We start from the raw sequence: 23,358 nt of genomic DNA, 5'->3' as shown, positions 1-23,358 counted from the left end.
TTCATAAAAACAGTATCTGGCAAGGCAGTAAATCCTATGAAAGCTTCTCCTTAATCATTGCAAAATATCAGCATTCCATACTGGGATAGATGCAGCCTTAAAATATAACTCTATCAGAAAATAGGGTTTGGTGGCACCACTGCTCAGTTTTAAGAACCTTTCTAAGAATCTCTGCTCTTGTTCCTTCTGGTGCTCAGACCTTCAATACAATTCCTACTGCTCCTTCCCTAGGTTCCTCTCTTTACATGTCATGCAATACTGTGCCAAAAAAATTTATCTGCACAGCTCTTCTTCACAGCCAGGAAATGCTCTGGGAACTTTAAATCTACCTTGCCCTAACCCAACAGCACCCTTGCATACTGCACCAAAGATGTGAAACATGAATAAGCTTTGTAAGTTATTTCATCTGTAGGTGTTCACAGTGCCAGATGCAATGGTTTATCCACCCATTAGGTTTTCTTGTTACCTGTTAGCCACACAAAGATTATACATTGATAGCTCAGGATCAAGGAAGATGGGAAAAGGAATAATATGAATGGAGTAAGACGGGATATGGAATAATAGAGCCTGAAAGGGTAAGATGAGGATTATGCCTTCAGATACTCATCATATTAAGCCCTTAAAAAGTAAAGCATGAAATCCAGAATGCACAAGAATGCTCAGATGTACGTGCATACCTTACACAAGCACAAGACTCAAACTACTGCAACCTATGTTTGAGCAGGACTGAACCACTGTATTCTGGTGAGCACTGATATGCTAAAACCATTACAGATGACTAGGACTGCATGTTTGGGGTTTTTACGTTTGGGGTTTTTTGAGGGAAACACAATCTTAACACCTTCTTTAAATAAGTGAGAAGTTTCACTTCCACTTTTTTATTCTTTGCCCATCCCCCTCCTCCTTTTTTTAAAGCATCAAATGTCTTTGAACATTAATACTCATTTATAGCCAACCAGCATATCCCTGCAGCCTTAACTACCAATTCTGAAGCAAACAAGACCACTCTGTTTTAAGGCTTACCCTTAAATAAAGTACGTCCTTTTGAGTGCCCTTGCTGGGTATCATTACAAAGCTTATCAGAGTCCTCCTAGACTGTGCATTACACAAGAAGGAGGCTCAGATCTGCCTGATACAAGTCCTCTCTCAAGTACTCCAGCCACTAAATTATACACTGTTCTGGACCTCTTCCTCTTAGTTTTGACCAGAAAAAAATTTGGTTTGATATAACAGCATTTAAAAGTCTCTCAACAACCTCTAATTATGAGTGGTCAGGCAATGACATACCAGCACAACAAAAGCCAGTGTTTAAATAGAACATGAAGTTCTAATCATTTATTTGAAGTTCAGTTCTTATCTGAGTCAGCAAGCGAAGGCAAACTGACTTGACAATAGAGAAATGAACTGATCAATCCAGATTACACTAGTTCAACTGAGAAAGCACACAGCCTAATACTGTTAATTTTAAATCCCTAGTTTTTATCAGTTTGTAATAGATAGGTAAAATGACAGGAAGCTTGTGCAAACATCTTCAAAAGTGCCTTTTGCCAGATAACTTGAAAAAACATGCCACATTAAATTACTCTTATTGCAGAAATTTTTCAGCCTTAAGATACCAATTACAACAGAAACCCAAAACTTGGGTGTGCAGTGTATAGTCTCTTCACTGAGAAAGCACTAGCAGCAGGCACAATACATAGGAGATGAACTGCTCACTGGAGAGGACATGCACACATAGCAAACTCATTCATTTATTTCAGGTTAAAAGTAGTCCTTTAACTACCAAATAGTCACGTTCCTTTACACACATTTACACACAGAGACATAAACAAGGCACACAGTGCTCTGGTATCCACAGGTTGCTTTCTGCTCTTAGCCCGTTTTGTTTTGGTTTTTTTTTGTGGGCTGCCACTGTTTTTCCTACTTTGCTTTTTCTTCACGTTGTATGATTTTCTTTACTACTGGTATTCAAAGCCATCTCTCCTTCCATTCTATCCATGCCCTTTTTCATTTGAACCTTGCCAATTATTTCCTCTTGTTTTTTGCCTTCAGTTTGAATACTTGCATCTCATTTTGGGCCTTTCATCTCTATATCCCTGCACAGGTCTGTGATGCTTTCTTCCAACTTCTTTCTTGGACACTTAGTCCAAGCATCCTTCCTAAACGTATCTTTGCCTTGCCCTTGTCTTCATTTTTTCTGTAAAGCTGCAGCTTCTTTCCAGAATTCCCTGCCCTTCCTGTGTGCCGAACAAGTTTCATGACATCACTCAAATACTTCTTTACAGCTCTACTTCTGGGCAGTTTTTCAGAAATATCAACTGCCTGATTCCCAGGCCCATGAAGATCAGTTGAAGTGGTGTGTTTATTTCAGTGGACCTTTGATCAAGTTTCAGCCCAGATATCAAAGAAGCTCCCATCAAACCACGAGTGCAAAATTGCAATGATCTTGAACTCTGTGCAAAGAGGAAAAAGTGGCAGAGATGTCTCCCTGCATTTCAGGACCAGCCACTAACCTATGTATGAAACCTTAACGCAAAAACAGCCCTGGGGCCTAAGAGGACAAGGCACTGACAGACTGAGGCATCTGTGTCACCTCCAGTGTGCCTGGAAGTGCCCTTCCGTCTCCTTGATGAAAGGTTTCTTGTGGATAGAGGAGTCTGTTTTCAGAATAGACTCATCTGCTGCAAGCGCATACCTCCCATTTCCTTCTCAAGGTCTGTAAGGAACTCTTATTTTACCTTCTGGAAAACATTGCTTTTTGCGTCTCCTGCACAGGGAATGGGGACACTCAGCTAGTTTGTGGTTATTTGCAGGCTTAAACTCTTTATTGTAATCAGGCTGCCAGAAAATTCATGGCTAGAAGTCTGCATAGAGGACAGTGAAAATAACCAGTATCTGCAAAAACACATTGGGAAACACACAATCTGGGCAAGATTCACCCTTGTGTAAGGCACAAATTCTGTGTACTAAAAAGTTAGCAGACAGGTTGAAGAAAGTACATCATTTTGTTTTCCTCCATGTAGAGGATCCCTTTCCCAGACAGCATTTGTACTTGGTTCACATTTGGACAATCCCAAGAATGTTAATGCTCTGTTCATTACAATATGTGGCAGCCAAACGTCCCTGTGTTTTCCACACCTACTGTTTCATTTGTTGTCAACAAGATGCTAGGTGCTTCATTTAATTGCTGTTTATTTCTTTGCCAAGTCAAGACAACTTGGAGAGTGAAATGGATTTTACCCTGGCTTATACACTATCTGTAAAAGTATTAATAGCAACAAAAGAACAGTTATTACTAAGGAAGTTGCAAAAATGACAAATAATGGAGTAGGATTTAACCTTTCATTGCATGTGTTTTTTGGGGAAGAGACAAGTAAATTGAGTAACTTTGCTGTGAAGACAATTCAAATAGTAAACCCAGCTATCCATTTTAAAGCACTTCATTAAGAAGCATTTAAAGTGCTTAAATATTATTATCCTTAGCTCCTGAACCACTAAAAGCTTTTTAAAACCAAAAGTTCAGTTAGCTAGTTACTTTATTTCTTCCTGCTTGGTTGAACAGGGTTTTTGAACTGCAGAATCAGGAAGATGCTATGTTTTTAATGTATCATTATGAGAGGCAAGACCTGCACAAGACTCATACATTCTGGCCATACGTCGTTTAGGTACCTAGTCAGGTTACATCTTGAAAGGAACAGACACTGATATTAGACAAATAAACATGCATCTCCTGATGAAGGCTGGCCTGTGCAGGGCCTGCATGTTTGATAGCAATCCTCTGACTAATTAACAGGGCATGCTGACAGATGGCAATGGCACTGCTGCTCATGTCTTGTTAGAACTAATGCCTGAGCTTAGGTGGCAGGATATCCCGCTGGGTTTTATTTTTAAGTTTATAAGCATTATCCCCCACACACTTCTTTGGCAAACAGTTGTATGATGAACGCCTGCAGGATCCCAGTGCGACGCTGCCTCTCTCGGACCAGGCACAGCCAGCTCAACAGCAGGAGCTCAAGCAGAGCTAGGAAGCGGCTGACTTACTGTTCAGGACTTCTGCGGGACTTGGGGGAGATTTTATTCTACAGATTACATGGAGGCAGAGAGGGTAGTTAGGCAAGCCTGCAGTCAGGTACTCCAGGTTAACTATGATGGACAGTATCTTGCCCCTGTACTAGGCACCAGTGCTTACCTCCCATCTGAAGGAGACTTGAAATTCCTCAGTCTAAGGGATATAGGCAGTATCTTTGTGGTGTTCCAAGTTTAGGCTCTAGGCCTTGAGAATTTATCTGCCACAGTGGGAAGACGGCTGTCAAAAGTATGGGTGCCAAATAGAGAAGCAGTTGTATTTAATTTGTATGCCAGGAAGTTCTTTCTTGAAGATAGAAATATTTTTTAATATCAGAAATCCAGTTGTGATGGACACAAAAATCACGACTGTTTGCCAAACAATGAGTAATCATAGTAAGCATCTGAAATTAACATAAATATGACTTATGTAGTAGTGGTCTGAACTTCTAAGATGAGCTACACACTGTCTGAAGGTGACACAGAGTTGAAACTGGGTGTGCCTTCTTACTTAAAATAAAACATTCCTTTCCAGCCAGTGCAACCTGCGCTGCTTGTCAAGCCCAGTAGTGTACACAGAGGGCCATATCCTCCAAATACTTAAATATGTAATTTAACTTATGCACATAACTTCTTTGGCTGTAACAGCAATTGTAGTAAACAGCATGATTCACATCAGTATTTCTAGAATTGATCGTAAGTCCTGCTAAATTATTATGTTATTATCCACTACTATAATTAAAGTTTGCATGTTTCTACTAGTTCAATTTTGAAATTTTATCTACAAGTCTTTCAATGCTAGAACTTTTATTTGAGTTTTTTTAAATAAAAAAAGGGCAGGGGGAGAAGATCTGGTATTCCAGAGCTTGGTCTACTTGTGCCATGAACAAGTGTTTTACAGCTTTAAGTGCCTGGCCCCAAAGATTAATATAAAGTTTTAGAACTAATTATTGTATTAAATTGCAAATACATATTTTCTATACAATATTCCATCTTGTCACACGGCTCACCAAGCAAAATGGAAATCTCTTGACTAACGAAGTTTCAGATGATTCTTAGTTTCACATGAAGGCCGACTCTCAGTTTCAGGTTTTATGAATTTTTATGTAATGAGTGGATATGGCATGATGGGGGGTATGAATCATGGCAGCAGTGTTTCTGTCCCACTAGACAAGTGCAAAGAGAACAAACAGGCAAATAAATACCCCTGTGTCAATGCTAATGTTGCTGGTTGCCTGGCTACTAACTAGAAAGAACCACATGAGTGAAACCCCATGGAAGCACAGGTGTAGCAGGTTGGTAAACCAATACATTAACCACAGCTGGGGGGGAATCTCTGCAGAAGAAAACCCAAAAGCTAAGGAGGGGAAAGAGAGAGAGAGAGAGAATTAATTAGGGAAGTGCTGATTCACAAGCTGGCTACCACACCTATCATCATTTTCAGACTGGTGCTTCATTTATGGAACTGCTTGTTTTCTGGTTTTAGCCGTTTCCACTGACAGGGAGGACTAATAGATGCTGTCTTTCTTTCTGAATCATCAGCTCAGTCTATATCTAGCCTCACCAATGGAAACACAGCTTTAAGAAAGGGAAAGAAAATAAGCATCTTCATTAAACTCAGAAGAGTCTAAAGATTTGTTAAGCTAGCAGTCCTGCTGCTCTGCCTCTGTAGCACATCGGATTGCTATCCAAAACAACCAAATTGGAGACGGGATGCTTCGTGCTGTACCAGCAGATACTTGGACTGCTACAGAAAGAGGTAACCATGGAAAATGAACTACGGCTTTTTCTCGCCATTTATTGCAACTTCCTGACTGATTAGGGAATTTGAAAAGTTACAGTCTGTGTAAGGTGTTACAAAGCAGTAAAAAAATACGGGAAAGACATAGTAGAAAGAACTTGCAAGGTATCTCTTCCTGGCTCTGGTCCCCCCCCCCCCAAAAAAAAAACAAAAAAAAAACAACACAACAAAAACAACTGACAACCAGGGCAGGCACAGCCTTAGTAATAGATCACCACACAAGCACTAGATCCTGTGACTGGATGAGTGCTACTTTATAAATATCCTGAGTTCTGTATATTGACATGTTTTGGGGATATTTACTTTGTGAAAACTTACTGGTTAAGCGGGGTGGTGTGCTGTAATGAAAAAAATAAAATAAAAAAAAAAGAGAGAGAACAGCTTGAAAAAGATAATTGTTTCTCCCACAAGAATTCAAAAAAAACAGGAAGAGGTCTGAAAGGCCAAACAATCCACAGAGCCATAGCAGGCTTAAATAATAACTCCCCCAGAGGCGGGAGAAGCATCTCGCATAAGCAAAGTGGCACACAAGGACAGACCTACTTTAATTACTACTGGTCTGTTGAAAAATTCTTCCTGCCTAAATGCCCTGCTGTACTTTTAAAACAAATTGTTCTTTGCTCTTATCATTAGTTTTGTCATGATTTTCTGTTGACCACAGACTCTCTCATAGGGAAGAAAGACCAGGGGCAGAATTTGGACGGACACGCAGTATACGCATGGTTGATCCAGAGGTTGCTGCCAGTAACAGTGAAAGAATGTAGAACTCTGCACAGAGGAGGTCAGTGACGAGGCTGACAGTCCAAGAGCACTCCCACCACCCAGGAGTACAGGTACAGTTTGCCTTGACAACGTATCCTGGCATGCACTAAACTAAGCTATCCACATGTAATGGTTGAGATACACTAAACAGTAGCACAACCTGTTTCTTGTTGTTTTATCTTCCCAGAAAGTAAAAAGTTCTAGACAGAAGCTCCATCTCCTTTTGATGGAAAGTAAAATGCTCCTTCCACTTCGCCATAACCTCTTCAGGACACCAGCAAGGATTTTTTGTTGTTGTTGTTTGTTTTAAAACTAAAATCCTTCTCACAAGTTCAGCTGCAGCTCATCAGACAGTTAAAAAGGGTTCTTTTGGAAGTGAGATAAGGGGAAGGGAATAGGAGCAACATTGACAGAGTTGCATATACCCTGTGTGGCTGCACACGTAATGTCCTTCAAACTAGGTATTTAAAAAAACATCTTACATGTTTAAGGAAAATTTAATTTTCCCTATATAAATGACAGGCCTTTGCCATGGGGAAAAAGGAGATAACAGACAGAGATGAGGTGAGGGAGAGAGGAAAAGGTCCCTACAGAGCAGCTCTGACCTTGCTAGAAGGGAATGGAGAGAGGGAGTCTGAGGAACAGTGCAAGTGGTCCGCAGCAGCTGCCACCCATCGTGTCTCAGACTCACCTGGCAGTGTCACAGCAAGCCTCACTTTCTAGCATGGCAAAAGAAGTCAAAGCAGGAAACAGGATTGTGTATCTGTTTCCCCATTGCTGGTCATGGCCCTTTACATAGAGCCAGTCATAGTTTTACAGGGCCTCCTCCCAACAGGAAAAAAGAAGTATTAATCAAGAATTAAGTAAGTTGTTTTACATACTGTATCTTGGGGATACTGAGGGTTGTTTTCTGGTATGCTGTATTGAGAACTTCAAAAAGCATAATACACAAAAGGGCACTGTACAAACTTTGAGCATACTTCCCACAGTATCCCCTTATCAAAAGAAAGTATCAGGAGTCTGAAACAAATGGATATTGTATGAACCGCTCAATTTTTCTCAATTTTAAAATTTCATTCTGCACGATATTCTTGCAAAGTATGGAAGACAACCTCATTGTGTAAACAGTGCTTGGAAGCCCTTTTGTGAGCAGGACTGATACCAAGGGTTTTTACCTTGCTCCACAGCTTATAGATTAAAAAGGTCAATTAAGTAAATATCTTTTTATTTAAAACCACAAGGAGGAGCCTTGGAAACTGGTGTGATTCTGCACCAACAAACTGGAAAACCAACCTTCAAATCCTTTCAAGAAAACAAAGAGCAGTGTGATTTAAAAAGGGAGGGGAAAGCGATACAAAGGGACTCTGCAGGGATGGGGAAGACTGAGGGACACACATGAACAGCTCAATCACTAGTTTGTTTCAGTTACATGAAATCACCTAGCATACCTTCAGATGAACATGTAAGGCCTAAAGATAGTATGTCCAAGGTACGTCCTTGGGTTCGCAGCTTGCATCTGTTCAAGATTCCAGGAGTGGGATTTTTGGGTTGGTTTCTATTAGGTTTTTTTCCTCCTCCCTCCTCCTCCTCGAACTACTGAGTTGGAATGAAAGCTCTGATCTTTGAGACCATTCAACTAATGTGTAACAAGGAAAACTGGTTTCCTGCTTACATCTAACTTCTAGGGACAGAAGGCTTTAAGCATCTAGCCTGATCTGAAGTTTAGAACCTTATTAGAGACACTTATGAGCTGGATGAACTTTTCAAAGATCCAAGTGAACAGAGGGAAGAATGTTCTACTGCAATACTGGCTCACCCGGATTTATTTAATATCAGATTCATATCCATTTTCTACTGCTTTAAGACATAAGTAATTAATATATGGGAAAGATGCTCGTGATGAGGTATAAAATGATCTGGCAGTATTCTCATATATGAGAAGAAACTTCTCATAAACTTTTCATAAAACTTTCCAAGATGTGGGGTTTGATCTAATGCTGTTTCACTGAACTTAACGCTGACATACAACAACTTCATTGAAAATAAACTCAGTCCTTTAACACGTCTGAGGGCAGTAGATACACTCCTCTTATGAAGCACAACTCAGCTATTGAACTTCAGTTAGTCCCATATCAGTAAAAACAAGTACATGGAAGAGTTAATTTCTCTAACTTTACGACCTTGACAAGTTCATGAGAAGTCAACTTTTTTACTAATATGCCTCAAGGCAGCTTACAAGCTACAAGCACTATAGAAAACATAGCTGCGAGAACTCCAATTATAACTTTGCCACACTTCATGATTTCCTGCTACGGACTACTAAGAAAGCAGCGATTACTCACCAAATATTACAGTAGGATTAGTCAAATGAAGAAACCAGACAAGACTCGGTAAGAGTTTTGTTTCCGTCTGTCTATTTATTTCTGCGGCAGTACTGATTCCCTGCAGTATGGCTGGCACAGGTAAAACTTCGCTCTTCTCAGCTACAAACAGCTCCTCCGCTAAAGGGCAACGCTGTTGCTTAAGCTCCTGGAGGCTTGTGAATTTGGTAAATACTGGGGGCAAAAAACCATTCCTCCACAGAATAAACAATATATGGTCTAGGCTCCAGAACCTACACCGAAACCGCCGTGTCCCTACACCCCTGCCTGAAGCCCATCAACCAAAGCTGCAGGCGCGGAGAACTTCACAACAGCGAGGGGAGACTGGACCAGAGCTCCCCGGAAACAGCACCTCCCGCCCGTCCCCGCCGCGGAGCTCGGAGCAGCCCCCGGGCCGCAGTCCACGGCCGAACCGCGGGGGGAACGCGGGTGCGGGCTGTGCCGTCAGCCGCCCGCTCGGTCTGGGAAGCAACCGGGGCAGGTGTTCGTTAAAAGGAAGGCTGCCGTGGAGCTTCGCCCCTCCCGAGGGGCGCGGGGGCTCCCGGCTCGCAGGGCGAAGCCCGGCCCGGGGATGGCGGAGAGTCGGTGCGGCTGCGGCCGCCGGGACCCCGCGGAGCGCCCGCCTGCCCGCCGCCAGCCCAGAGCAGCGTGACGCCCCCGGAGCCGGGCCCCGGGCACTGCCCCGCCGGACGCGCCCCGTCTCGCCCCCTGCCCGCCGCCGCGGGCTGCCGAGGGACGGAGCTGACGACGTCCCGCCGGCGGAGAGCGGCCCGCGAGCGGCGGAGCGGGCACCGCCAGACCCGACGCGCCCCGGGCACGCAGCCCCCCCCGGGCCGGCCGCCGCGCCCCCCACCTTCCGAAAGTAGCCGTCCTCCGCCGGCTCCGCCGCCCGGCAGCCGCGGGGCGACAGCGCGTCCGTCATCTCCGCGCCGGCAGCCGTCCCTCCGCGGCCCTGCGGGAAGCGCCGGCGCTGCCCCACGGCGCCGCCCGGCCCCGCCCCCGCCCGTGGCGGGAGGAGCTGCCCCGCCCCGCCCCGCCCCGCCCCGCCGCGCTGCCCCTCCGCCGGCCCGGCCCCGGCTCCGCTCGCCCCTCCCCGGTCTGGGGGAGCCCCCGGGGGGCCGGAGGGGTCCGGCCCTGGCCCTGGCTCTGGCCCGGACCGCGGGGCCCCGGTGAGGGCAGGGCCGGTCCCGGCTCCGGGGAGCGGCTGCGGGTGAACCCCCGCGCTGCGAGAGCCTGCGGTGAAGGCGCCGGGCTTCGGAGGCGTCGTTACGGGGTGCTCGTGGAAGGGAGCGGCCGGCATCGGTTCTTACTGCGAGCCGGGCCTAACCTGCAAAGTTAGGTGGGTGCTTGGCGTTTAAAGATGCAATACAAAAAAATACCACAATCGGTATTACCGAACTTGGCTTCCCCCACACACCTTTTCTCTTTTTTCATCTTTCTTAGAAGCGTGGTGTAGCTATGTCAGGAAAAAATCTGCAGAGACAACGTTTCTTTATCAAAGGAAAAAAAAAAAATCTATGGAATTACACCCTTAACTGAACTTTCTTTGAAAACTCCGGTCTCTCCAGAGAGTTAGGCAGAGCAGTCCAGTTAAACTCCGTGCCTGCTGCCTGGTTTGAAGGCAGAAGACTAGAGTCAGCAACGCAGAAATTGGGATCCAAAGATCTGCTGCTGTCTCTCTTGAAGTCAGATGAATTTTACTCTTTCTGATTTTGATCATTCTCACCCAAGTACCTTTTCTTTTTTTTTCTATAATTCTAAAGATACTGGATGAATGTCAAAAAGTAATAGGTAAAAGTGGGAATGTTGTTTAATTTGCTCCAATTTCTTTTTAGAGGGTGTAAGAAATGTTTTAGATTATTTTTTACGCTGTTAGGAAATGTCCTTACCTGCCAAATTAAAAAGGATTTTAAAATTTGTATCTTGTAAGATCAGTGTAAAACTCCAGTGCGATACATATAAATTAGTTTAACTTAATATAAGTGAGAGTAATTTGCTAGCGTGGGCCATGCTGATACAATCTGGCAATTAAAACAGTATTAATGTGACCATCCGGGGAGCTTGCACTGCGTTCATGGGATTTACTGAAAACTGATCTGATGGAAAGGCTGCAAGGAGGGGTCCAGATAAAGCCCTGAGAGCTTGTAGCCAGGCCAAGGGGGCAGACAGTTGACAGAACGACCAGTGCCTATTGTCCTGGTTGTGTGTAAAACACAAATTTGCAGCAGTTTCTGCACAGTGCAATACCAAACATAACTTCTAACATATCTTGGTGTCAAAACGCAGCCTTTCTTTGTTTCTGGTGCATTTTTTGAATAAAACAAAGCCTTCTGAATAAAACAAAGTCAGCAGTGCTACACAGAGCAGGTTTCTACAGCAAATTCAGGAGAGTCCAAGATAGCTCTCACAGGTTTCCTCCCCGTCTTCAGTGTCCCGGTTACATCGCCCAACGCTCTCACAGCTGCCCGGTTGGTCTGTGCCTTCCCCTTGCTTCGGTAAAGGGTACTTTGTCACGGCTGCATCAGGCCTGACACCGTGTTTCTGAAGGAAGTCACTGTCAGTTTTGTCTGCGTGCGGTGTGCATGCTTTTTTGCAAACGGCACGCATTGATTGCACGGTCTCAGTCGCTAGGGCTGGGCTGCGCAATGACCGGGTAGGAGTGCTCCCTCACCCTGGAATGTAAATTGCAGCTTAGAACATTCCAAAACCTGATTTACCATCAAAAAAACATGTCCCTGCTCTTCTCACCCGTTGGTTAAACATCTCCAGTCGCTTTCTGGCTGCTATTAGAATTCCTACATAGAGGCGGGTTCGTATCATAGACTTCTTCAGTTTCTCACAACTATATTAATCAGAAGGTTTGGCTTGCTGCATTGTAAAGATTAACTAACAACAGGCTAGGAATCTGGAACACATGCACTCAGAAAAAGGGGCACATACACGCAGATGTTTGGTTGATATTTATTGTTAATATTAGAAGAGAGTAAATTCAGTGATACAGTGCACTGGAGATGGCACTATCTCTTGAGAAAGCATCAAGTGCTGAAGAATTTGCATCCAAAGAGGACTGGTATGTTGTGCCTATTGCATCGACAATGGAGCAATGAATCTTATCCCTGCATCAATCTTATCTCTGCATCGACATTGGAGCAATGAATCTTATCTCTGCATCAAATCTCTCTCTTTGGTTTTACAGAACCGGTGCTGTCTGGCTTTGTGCATCTTCAGAGATAAACCAGCCAGGTGATTCGAACAATGACCTGAGTGCTGAACACAGGCACAGAATGGCAGAGCTTGAGTTGTCCCAGATTTTGTCCCACAGTAGTAAAGGTAACAGGGACCAGAATTTGGGTAGCCTTACCACAAACACACGATAGCACGTGATACATATGTACACTTACACATTAAGTGCCATATTTCTATTATGTTTGTATCCCGCCACTTGCTCTGTCAATCCCATCCTCTTCCCCTCCTTCATCTTGAAAAAATATGTGAGTTTATGAAATTCCACCTTTAGTCTTCTCTTTGGGCACTAGGAAATGGTCGCAGTTTGGGAAAGTAATTTCCTGTTGGGAAGTGTGTTGATGCACTGTTACATACTGAAGATAAGAATCTGATTTGATTTAGCACAGACAGGTGCTGCTCTCTGGAAAGAGAAATTTTATTTTTTGTAATTTTACAGACCTTGCAGCTAGGGGATGGTAACAGGTGTAGAATGATACTGTATGGAGGGAGAAGTATGCATCAACTCCTGCTGTTTCTCAAGGTAGACTCTCGAATTCTGAACCTGACACATAGTTACATATTTCTTCTCCTATTGTTGGTGGCTTTGAATATCAAAATTATGTTCTGAGAGGAAAGACAAAAAGATGTTGTTAGTAACCCTGACAGCTTTATGGATGACGAATTCAACCGCAGTGAGTTAGTATCATCCTTCATTTCTAAAGATTGCAGTTCTTAATGAGCAAATGTCTGGCTAGTGTAGGGAAGTTTTAGATGAGGAGGGAGGAAAAGGTCTCATAGTTTCCCCCTCCACCACTCTCAGCTCATTCCAGATACGTATTTGGGGAAAAAAAAGAGATTGAGAATGGCAAAAACAGGGCATGGAGGTGTTGAAGACTAACTCTGAAACTTAGCTAATTAGGTCAAGATGGTTTTAGTATGTTTTGTATGTATGGTTTTAAGCTGACAAGTAGAGGACACTTAATCATCTCTTATCAGAAGAGCAAACACTTAGTGTTTTTTAACCCACAACATCCTGGAGCAACTGAACCTTGAGAAGGACAGTAATCAGGATGTTTTATGTTGCAAACCTGATAGAACTTAGAATCCATGAATCCTTAGTTGAACTACCCTCATTGTAATACTAAAAATCACACCCCCCGAGTGGGAGACCCCAGCCCAAGCAGAGGCCCTTACCCACTGAGCATTCCCAGTGAATTTTAGAGGTACTGTATCTTTAAACTGAAGCAAGATGATAACTAACCTATAATAGTTAGGAGGGCATAGCTAATAGGGAGAACTGACATTTTTAACTGTCTAAATATGCAGTGTGATCATAAGCGAGTGCGCTTGATTTGTGGGAAACCACTGAGCACCCAGGCTTGCACAGCCCTGAAATAAAGGAAAGCAACGTCTCTCCTGAGTGTGTGATCATTGACCCATTGCACCCTGGGCGACAAACCTGTCTTTTTCGGACAACAAAGGCACAACAGCAGCAGTAGTGACGTGAATCTGCTTTTAGACTGTTACAAGATGTAGCAGATTTTCAAGTTAGAAACATTTGTAAGTAAAGAATGGGAAGGTGTTCTCATAAAACAAGAAGTTCTGCATTTTATGATAGATGAATTGAAAAGTGACCAGAAGGCTTCCTTACCATTAAATTTACTGAGTGTTATCAAAATGGTATAAAAATGGTACACAGACTCAGTACAAGGGATTTAGATGGCCATGATATGATTTGCCATAGGTGCAGTATTTCACTGCTGCTTCTTGAAGTTAACAATGTGGGGCGGGTGTTAATTGCAGCTCGGTGAAAAAGAAAAGCCATTTACTATTGAGGAGCTAATATGCTTTGCCTGTTCTACTGTGAGATCATACTGGAAATGAGACATTGCCCTTTCAGTGGTAATTAAGAATGTAAGGCCAAATGTGGACAAAATCATCACCACTTTTCCCAAGTGATACTTTGCCTTTACCTGAGATTCATAGATACAAATCTGTGTACTTACAGACATTATTTGTTATCTTTTTTTTTTTGTTCATTGTTCAGAAAGAAAGGAAAATTAGCACTTTGTAGAAGCTAAAACCATGCCTCAGAGTCTGTACTTCTCATGTCTTTTTCTTCAATTGATACAGTAGCCACGTGTTGGTAGGAAGAATATTTGGGGAAATAGACCCATTGAAAGCAAGATAAGGCAGAGGGGATGTCAAGCTGTGTGTCTTCTCTTGCTGTGTTTTGAAAAATAAAAAGGTAGTGTATTTAATATTGTATTTTTATACTTCCTGTACTTATGTTTTCATTTTCTTTAACATGTTTTTAACATTCCTGTAAATGAATCAAATTTTTGCTTCCTTGTTCTGATACCTGTAAATGTAAAATTTCCACTTACTAGAGTGATTCTAATTAAACTAAAGTAGATCCTTGCTGTTTTGAGAAGACGGGAAAGCTTTAAGATGAAGAGGCTCCTCAATAACACTACATAGACAAACCTGACTTGCTGTTTTGGGGAGGGATAAGAAAGCTCTAAGATAGAGAGGCTCCTAAATAATTCTACCCCAGGCAGCTCAGCCTTGGGAGGACAGAAGCACCAAGCTACAGAGACAGAGAGACACCGAGAGAGCAATGAGACCAGAGCAAAACAACCTGGAAGGACAGGGTGATGAGGAGTATAAGCCTTCATCTTGAGACCCCCAAAGACCACCCGAGGACGCTAACAGACATGCGTGAAAGACATTAACATATGCTAATGAGTTATTGGAAAAGTCATGAATACGCTACGCATTTCTCGGAAATAGAATGAATATGTGTATTGTGATTGTAGTTAACCTGAAATGGCAGGGTGTTTGGCACACACGTTTGGAGGAGAGATCCCCCGTGTGCCCGGTGCCATAATAAAGAATACCTGCTTAATAGCCCGCCGACTATTGAGTCTTCAATTCCGGCTTTTCACGGCATCATTTCAATATATTGATTATGCTGCTTTTAGTCTGAAGTTCCAGTGACTCATATAACTTAAAACTAATCTGTAAGAAGTTATCTGAGGAACTTGTTTTAAAGAATGTAACAAAAGATGTAGGAAGACGCTTTTATGGTCGATCTTCTTGGTGCACTAATTCAAAAACAGATGTTGAAAATGTATTGAAAAACTAAAGCCTCAATTTCTTTTTTCACCAGCCAAATGACGGTAAAAAATTTAAACGTAAACTATCCAGACCTACTAATATTTTAGTTTCGTTACAATTATCAAAAGACACTGGAATTACTGTCTCGTTTACCAGCTACAAATAGCAATTGTCACCTGGTTTAACAATTGTAAACAGGAGATAGAGTTTACCATGGAGAAGGAAATACCACCAGAATGCGGAAGCAATTCTGATCTGACAAAAGCCTTAAAGGGGAAAAAAATCAACATTTGACTACTCCAAGTCTTTGAACATAGCAGACACGACACACACAAGATTTTCTGTTAATGTTGTGCAAAATAGGTTTATTTAAGCCTGTGTGTTAAATCAAAGTCACATAGAATTGACTACTCGGGAACAATTATTTCCTAAACAAAGTGAAGCAGCAACTGTGCTAACAACTCATTTTGCCACTGTATGTTCTAGCTAACTGCTTACTAATTAGCGACAATGAGAAAAGATAATGCATGTAGATAAATGTCTGTGGTTTCTACTCTATTGTTTTTAAGTGAATTAGAGACCTAAATTAAACAGAGTATTCTCTGTTTGCATGGAACCATGTAAATATTTCCTATGGAAACCTGAAACCACATGAAACTCCGGTAGTTTCAGTTCTGTGTACACAAACACAAATACTGGATTAGATAATACCCCACTAAACTTGCAGAAGTCTTATCTGTTAAGAGCAGGAATCTCTCAAGACTGCGCTGTGATTTATTTTCAAGGATTTCAGGAAACTTCTCACAAAAGTTGTGGATTGATAGAATCTATCTTCAGCACAAAATGAAGTGGGTTTTGTTTGGGTTTCTGGCGGGCTTTTTTTTTTTTTTCCTAATTTATGATATATTCTGCTTGTAGTGAATCTGAATATTAAGGTAAAATGTAAGCCTGAGAAATCAAATTAACCAAAATCAACGTACGAGTTTCTCATTGATAACACTGTGGAAAACCACAAAATTAAAATGCCAGTTTTAAACCCTTGGGTCTTACCAGGAAATACCGGTTCTTACGTGGTCTTTGTATAAAATATATTCAGTAGAAGTTTCTCTCATGATACAAGACTCTCCAAAGAGATGCAGATACCTAAAAGCATAAAGATCTTTTACTAAAGGTTTGAATTGAAAGAATTCCATACTGATTCCTGTGCACATTCTTTTTTAATAGCTGTGCACATTTTTGTTTTAAAACAACCTGGCTAACCAAATTTTGCCATGTATCTGCTAAAGACTGTGATTCAATTAAATCCACACCTCCCTTGGTCATATTGATTCTGGGTGGAGTTCACTTTACACCAGATAAAACCTGTTTCACATAACTTTTGCTGTCCTTTTCCTAGCCTAGTCCCAAGGTGTTTTGCGAGTGGGCTTGATGCGATGTTTCGAGGTAGCTGACCAAATGGCAGTTTATTTTCAAGTTCTTGACATTTTCTAGCGTTATTCACTTTTAAAGACATCACACAACGCTTCAGACCATTAACTCGGAGCCGCACGCGGCAGCATTTTCCGCACCGCTTCACAGAGCTCTCCGGGCCGACAGGGCTGCCGCAAGCCACTGAAAATGCCGGGTTTTGCGGCCTCTTACACCGACGCCGGCTGCGCTGGAGGGACCCCGGGCAGGCCCGGGCCACCGCCGTGCCCGCCCCGCTTTACCGTAGCTCCCCGCAGGACACGGCCTCCGCGACGGAGACCGAGAGGGGCCCTTTCTGCCGGGCCGACCCGCGCTAGGCAGCGCTGGTCGCCCAGACCCGCTGCCCACAGCCGCTGAGGGGGCGCGCGCCGACGGCGCCCCCTCTCCTCCGGGCCCGCCCCCGTGCGGCGGCGCCGCTCCGACGGCGTCACGTGACGCAGTTGTGTCCCGTGCGAGCCACCGTCGCGGCAAGATGGCGGCGGCGGAGCCCAGCGACAGCGAGGAGGAGGACTTGGTGAGCTATGGCAGCGCGTTGCAGCCCCTGCAGGAGGGTAAGGCACACTGGGAGCGCGCCTGCCCCTCCGCGTACTGCGCTCCTGCGTCGCGGCGGGAGGCAGCCCGGCGTGAGGCGCTGGGGCCGGAGTGCTCCGGAGGGCCCGCTCGGGGCTGCTGCCCGCTTGCTTACGGCCTTCGCTTCGGGAAATCTGCGGGGTGCGGGCCCAGCGCAGGCCTGCGTCCGCCTGACTCTGGTGCCGAGGGGCGTAGGGGCTGCTTTGGCAGCCGTGCTGGCCTGCGAGAGGGGTGCTGGCACGGGCCCTGGGCCCGGGGGACGGGGCGGAATAGCCCGGGGACGGGAGTGCGAGCAGCTCCCCGCAGCGCGGCACCGGCTTCCCGGCCTGTGGGCCTGGGGCACGGCGGGTTTGTGCCGGCGCTGTGCTGCTTGGGGCTGGGGGCCTGTCTGTCTGTCCTGTACCCAAGTTTCGGAAGAAAGCAGAGTACAAATACAACCGCGCAGGTGTATGCAGTTACACTGATGTGAGCGTCCTGTGCTTGTGTGGGACAGACTCAGCATCATCCGAGGAATTCTGTACAGCTGTGGCTCCTGAGTCTGTGCTGCTTATTTCATAGAAATATTGTTAAAAAGGTGCAAATGTTTATGTCAAAGTTTATAGCTTTTATGTTTTGGGTTTTTTTTTCTGTTTTGGACACTCCTGATGTGGTGTAATTTCTCAAGACAGTTACTTAAGCAATCCTGTCCTGGGTCTTGTGTACTTAACAACTAAAAATGTCCTTTCAGAGGAAAAAAAAAAAGTTCTCGGAACTCGTTAGAATTTAGGATTTCTGTTTGAACTCTTCAAGCTTTTACTTTAGTAGTGTACATCAACAGTATGTATGAATATTTAAAGTAGGGTGGGAATAAACATAAATTGCTGATGCTTTCCATTTCAGGATGGCTACTATCTGATCCACTTCTTAACTGCAAGGAGGAAAAGCCGTCTGGAGAAAGGGGAGAGAGTCCATTCTTTATGCAGTGTTGTGACTTAGTTTCTGATTTATCGGATTGTAGGTGAACGAATTAAAAAGCCAGTTCCTCTTCAAGAACAGACTGTTAAAGATGCAAAGGGACGGTATCAGCGTTTCCATGGAGCGTTTACTGGTGGTTTCTCTGCTGGTTACTTCAACACTGTTGGCACAAAGGAAGGTTAGATATTTTTGTGTCTTCTGGGAAGGATTACTTGATTAACGTAATTTAATATTAGTGAAAATAAATTAACTGTCATTAAACCCTTTTTTTTTTTCTGCTATTTGTTATACTGTAAATAGTTGAAAAAGTATTGAAGATATTTCCCCTTAAGTTTTTGGACTGCAGTTTTGTAGATGTTCCCTTGATGTGTCTTTAAAGTGTAAGGTTGAAATGTTTGAATTGTGTTCAAATAATGTGTTGCAGTTTACAATGTCTTACTGAGATACTCTCTTTAAAGGATGGACTCCGTCAGCTTTTGTATCATCACGGCAGAAGAGAGCAGACAGAACCGTTCTTGGACCAGAAGACTTCATGGATGAAGAGGTAAATTTAGAAAGGAATACAAATCTTTTGGAAGTAATTACTATGACAGCAGGTTTTTCAGGAAGTGAAATCTTCTAAAGAACTTAAATAGCGAAAATGGTAGAAACTTTAAAATTAGTTCCTGGATACAGTGTTATACTATTAGGTCCTATGGGATGTTTCAGAGATTCACTTAGGAAGCTCCTGTAACGTCAATATTAAAATAAACCCCACAACTCAACCCTTGCACTCCATCAGAAAGTACAAATGCTTTTGAAGCTGTTTAAAATACGAACATTCAAGTTATTGAAAAAGCAACTGTGTAAATGGCTTGAAAAGTTTAGCCAATTTGAGGGTTGTATCCTGTTTTCTTTCCTTTACAGTAAGCAAGCATTTGAGGGAAACATATTTTTTTAACCTATTTTTTTCCATTTTGTCGACGTTTTCCAGGATCTTAGTGAATTTGGGATAGCACCAAAAGATATTACAACCACTGATGATTTTGCGTCCAAAGCTAAAGACAGAATAAAAGAGAAAGCTAGACAGATTGCAGGAGCAGTTGCTGCCATTCCAGGAACCACCGCATTTGATGATTTAATTGGACCATCAAAGTAAGTAAGCTTAAATAAATGTTAACCAAACAATTCCTTTCGCTTAGAAATGTTGTATTGGTTAGAAAAGTAATGTTTGACCACAGTAATCCATGAAAGAGACTGGAAGATCTGCAGTGTTACACTTCTAAAGTGGCCTCCACTGGATTTTTGTTTCGTATGTGCACACTTGTACCAGGTAAACATTTACAAACTGGGATGTAATGTATATGCAAATGTCAATACATTCAGATTTTAAAATGGGATATAAAAACACAGTTTTGAATAGTATATTAATTCTTAAGAAATATTAAAAATGTGGTTTGAGTTGATTTTTTTTTTCCTTCTGTTTTCTTCTTAGAATAACAGTTGGGGTTGAATTGTTACGAAAAATGGGCTGGAAAGAAGGACAAGGAATTGGGCCACGAGTCAAAAGAAAGCCACGCAGGCAGAAACCTGGTAAGTTCAGTGAAGTTCCTGAAGTCATTGATAGAAAGTTCATTCATAGACTGATTAGAAAGTTCATTTAAAACCCTCTTTTTTATTTGATCAGTTTCTTTAATCTTAGAGAAATTTAATAAAGAACTGTAATTTAATATGATGCTGTTATGTCTCTTACAGACCCTGCAGTGAAAGTATATGGTTGTGCCTTACCACCTGGACTGTCTGAGGGTTCTGAGGTATTGAACAGGCAAAAGTTGTTTGTTGACTTATGCAAGAATGTCTGCTAGCACGCTTCTGAAAAAACTTATTTGATGTCTTTGAACAGTGTATTAACATGCAATTCCAAGTTTTGTTAAAAATATTCATAATATTTATTATGCTTTTTATGAAGAAAGGTTTTAATGTAACTAAATATATTCTTTTGCTACCTAAGCAGGTGTAGTTCATACACATTTTCATATGTAAATTAGGAAATGCAAACTTGCCCAGTCTCATGTTAACTAGATGTTGTACACTTCTAGTCATATTTGCTGTTATATACCTTTATTTTATACAAGGATGAAGAGGATGAATACCAGCCAGAGAATGTGACATTTGCGCCAAAAGATGTAATGCCCGTAGATTTGACTCCAAAAGAGAATGTTCATGGACTTGGCTATAAGGGCTTGGACCCTTCACAAGCTTTGTTTGGTGTATCTGGAAGAGAACACCTGAATCTTTTCACAGGTGGTTCTGAAGACACAAGTGATTTACTTGGTGATCTGAGACACAGTAAAGGAAGAAAACTAGGTATTACAGGTCAGGTAAGGACATTTTTTAATGCATTTTATTAATAATGCAGTAAAATCTGAATAAATTTTTATTTTTCTGTTGTGGAAGGCACCTAGTCTTTGTAGGCTTATTGCAAGAAATCTCAAGTGTGATTTGAGAGGAGGATTTTTTTGTTTTTTCTTTACTTAATATGAAGATGTGGGCAAATCCTTAGAACTTTTAAATGCCTTCACTTATTGACATTGTTAGAGAATTATAAAATACCTCACTCTGAATAGCTGGATAGAGAAAATTCTTGTATGACTTTGATTAGAGAAAGCTGATTTCAATATGGTTTTAATTCACCTTTTTTTGTCAATTTTACTGAATCCTTTCAGTAATGTGCAATCTGTCAGCTAGAGAGGTTTTGCTTCCCTCCTTGGTATTTGTAGTTCTTATGTAGAAGCACTGTCAATTTAAAATTCAGCGAGTTATACTTGTTAATTTTCATGCCAACTTACATTTTTTCCTTATGAGAACTTAACCTGCTCTTAGTCAGACTGCAAATGCTACCTCGTGGAATTAGCTGCTGTCCTCAGCCTGTACAGACCAAACTCACTGTTCTGTGAATATGTTTGTTTTTGTGTTCAGTGTTTTTTTTGGTGTTTTTTTTTTTTTAATTAGTTGATAGCACTTTTTTTGTGAACATCATATAATATAGATTAATAGATACATATGTAGGTGTGTTCTGACATGTGACTTAAAAGTATTCTTTTTACACTTTCGAATTCTCATTATTTTTATTTAAAATATGTATTAGGCTTTTGGTGTAGGAGCTCTAGAGGAGGAAGATGATGATATTTATGCGACTGAAACACTGTCAAAATATGACACGGTTCTAAAAGATGAGGAACCTGGAGATGGCTTGTATGGCTGGACAGCGCCTAAGCAGTATAAATCCAAAAAAAGTAAGAACTGTAATTCTACCTAAAGACCTAGTGTAATTTGTATGTGGGGAAAAAAAATGACATAAGTGTCGTGTCTGTTTTCAAAATATTTTAATTTTCAATGGACTGGTATCTTCTGGCCCTAATACCTGAAACTTCATCTAGTCTTCTTTCTATATTGAAGTGTCCAAATCTGGAAATAATTTCCAAAGTCCTCTACTAATCCCAATGTAGATTAAACCCCCAAATTATATTTTTAAAAGGACAGTATGTGCTGCTTTGAGATACAGCATTCAGTTCCAGTGAAGGAAGCAAATGATTGGGAATCATGGCTACAAAATATGATCCGATACTTGCAAAGAGCATTTTTTTTTTTAGATATAATTCTGTATTTTCAAGTAACATTTGTAAGTTTTATCTTGATACCACTTTATTTTTAGTGCAACTTTTAAGTGCGTGAAATACTGTAGTGATTTCTAGAGAACCTGTTGATGTTAGTTGTACACAGTTAATGGCACTCATGATGTTATCTATGCACAGTAGTGGCACTGTTGGCTCACCATTAGCCACATTTATCTTACAGCAATCTCTCTGGTAGTAGTTTTTTAGCTGTATATTACTAAACCAGATTCAGAACCCATAAATTTAAATGAAAGGCATTGAAGACAAAGAACTACAATTACGCACCATAAAATATATTGGGAAGTTGAAAATACTAAGAAAAAATGCTTTTTGCCAAATACATGTATTTTAAATATTGACCAACTCTGTGGTCATTTTGTAGGCTCTGAAAGAGAAGTTAAATATATAGGCAAAATTTTGGATGGTTTTTCCTTGGCATCAAAATCATCAACTCCAAGCAAGGTAAGCAGATATTTATATTTTTGTATTAAGAATGGCATCAGCAAATTGACATGTGAGCTGTATGGACTTTACTGCTGCTCAATGGTTTTTATGTTCTGAAAAGTTCTGGTCAGAAGTAAAGATTGCTGAATGAGCGAAATTGCAGTGTTGGAGGCTATTCAGTACAAACCTAAAAGTTGTCAGACTGCTGATGAATTTAAACTTTGCCTATGTACTGGCTTTGAGCAAATGCCTTCCACGCTGTCCACTGTTACTTGGCAGAAAGTTGGACCACTGGTTTGATTTAACTCTGAAATAAAAAAACCCCCGTACATCTTTTGCTTCTAGATCTTTCAGACATAATCGTCAGTTTTGTGTAAAAATCAGGCCGCATGTTTCGTCCACTTCACTATTTTGGTGACAAGTTAATTTGTTAGCCCTATTCTCAGGTTTGCGTCATTTATGCCATACATGTTTCCATAAATTAGAAAGACAAACAGAATAGTGTGACATGGTCCTTTTTCTAATGAAAAAAAAGGAAGAACATTTCATTGTATATAAAATTACATTGTATAGGAGGCACAGGGATAACCTTTGAAGTAACAGCTTGAATGAAGAACATGAGGGAAAAGGACTTTGAAAGACATTAAAATACAGTAAACACTGACATACTTATTAGTCCAATTAATTGATTAAACCATATGACTTCTTTTTTTAAAAAAATTGTTAAGCAAAGCGCAGTACCAAGAGCATTTTCTCAAATAAAAGCAATGCATATTAAGACTCTTGTTAATTATGCTGTGGCTTGATGTGCATGTTTTCCTATTCTTGATAATTGTTGCATGTTAACAATACAACAATTTGTTCCAAAGGTTTGTATTACAATGCTACTTGCTGACTGGGTCTAAAAGAATCA

General features: G+C 41.8%; 2 protein-coding genes across 7 annotated transcripts in view; one reads left to right on the top strand and one right to left on the bottom strand.

The window, feature by feature from the left end:
* RHPN2 (rhophilin Rho GTPase binding protein 2) overlaps positions 1 to 9,982 on the bottom strand; it is a 29,827-nt gene extending 19,845 nt beyond the window's left edge. Inside the window, exon 1 of the mRNA XM_075433363.1 lies at positions 9,863 to 9,982. Within this exon, the coding sequence (XP_075289478.1) occupies positions 9,863 to 9,931 (69 nt within the window). The 5' untranslated portion in view covers positions 9,932 to 9,982. The remainder of the gene's footprint in view (positions 1 to 9,862) is intronic.
* A 7,302-nt stretch (positions 9,983 to 17,284) lies between these two features.
* The window catches only part of GPATCH1 (G-patch domain containing 1), a 15,265-nt gene continuing 9,191 nt past the window's right edge, over positions 17,285 to 23,358 (top strand). For all 6 annotated transcript variants that reach the window (XM_075433917.1, XM_075433915.1, XM_075433918.1 and 3 more), the window contains exons 1-9: positions 17,285 to 17,372; positions 18,389 to 18,523; positions 18,804 to 18,889; positions 19,319 to 19,479; positions 19,820 to 19,917; positions 20,080 to 20,138; positions 20,460 to 20,705; positions 21,473 to 21,620; positions 22,384 to 22,463. In XM_075433917.1, coding sequence (XP_075290032.1) covers positions 17,294 to 17,372; positions 18,389 to 18,523; positions 18,804 to 18,889; positions 19,319 to 19,479; positions 19,820 to 19,917; positions 20,080 to 20,138; positions 20,460 to 20,705; positions 21,473 to 21,620; positions 22,384 to 22,463 — 1,092 coding nt within the window. In that variant the 5' untranslated portion in view covers positions 17,285 to 17,293. The remainder of the gene's footprint in view (positions 17,373 to 18,388; positions 18,524 to 18,803; positions 18,890 to 19,318; positions 19,480 to 19,819; positions 19,918 to 20,079; positions 20,139 to 20,459; positions 20,706 to 21,472; positions 21,621 to 22,383; positions 22,464 to 23,358) is intronic.

The sequence above is a fragment of the Opisthocomus hoazin genome, chromosome 12 (assembly GCF_030867145.1).
Source record: "Opisthocomus hoazin isolate bOpiHoa1 chromosome 12, bOpiHoa1.hap1, whole genome shotgun sequence".
NCBI classification, from domain to species: domain Eukaryota; kingdom Metazoa; phylum Chordata; class Aves; order Opisthocomiformes; family Opisthocomidae; genus Opisthocomus; species Opisthocomus hoazin.
This window is presented reverse-complemented; position numbering and strand designations above follow the sequence as displayed.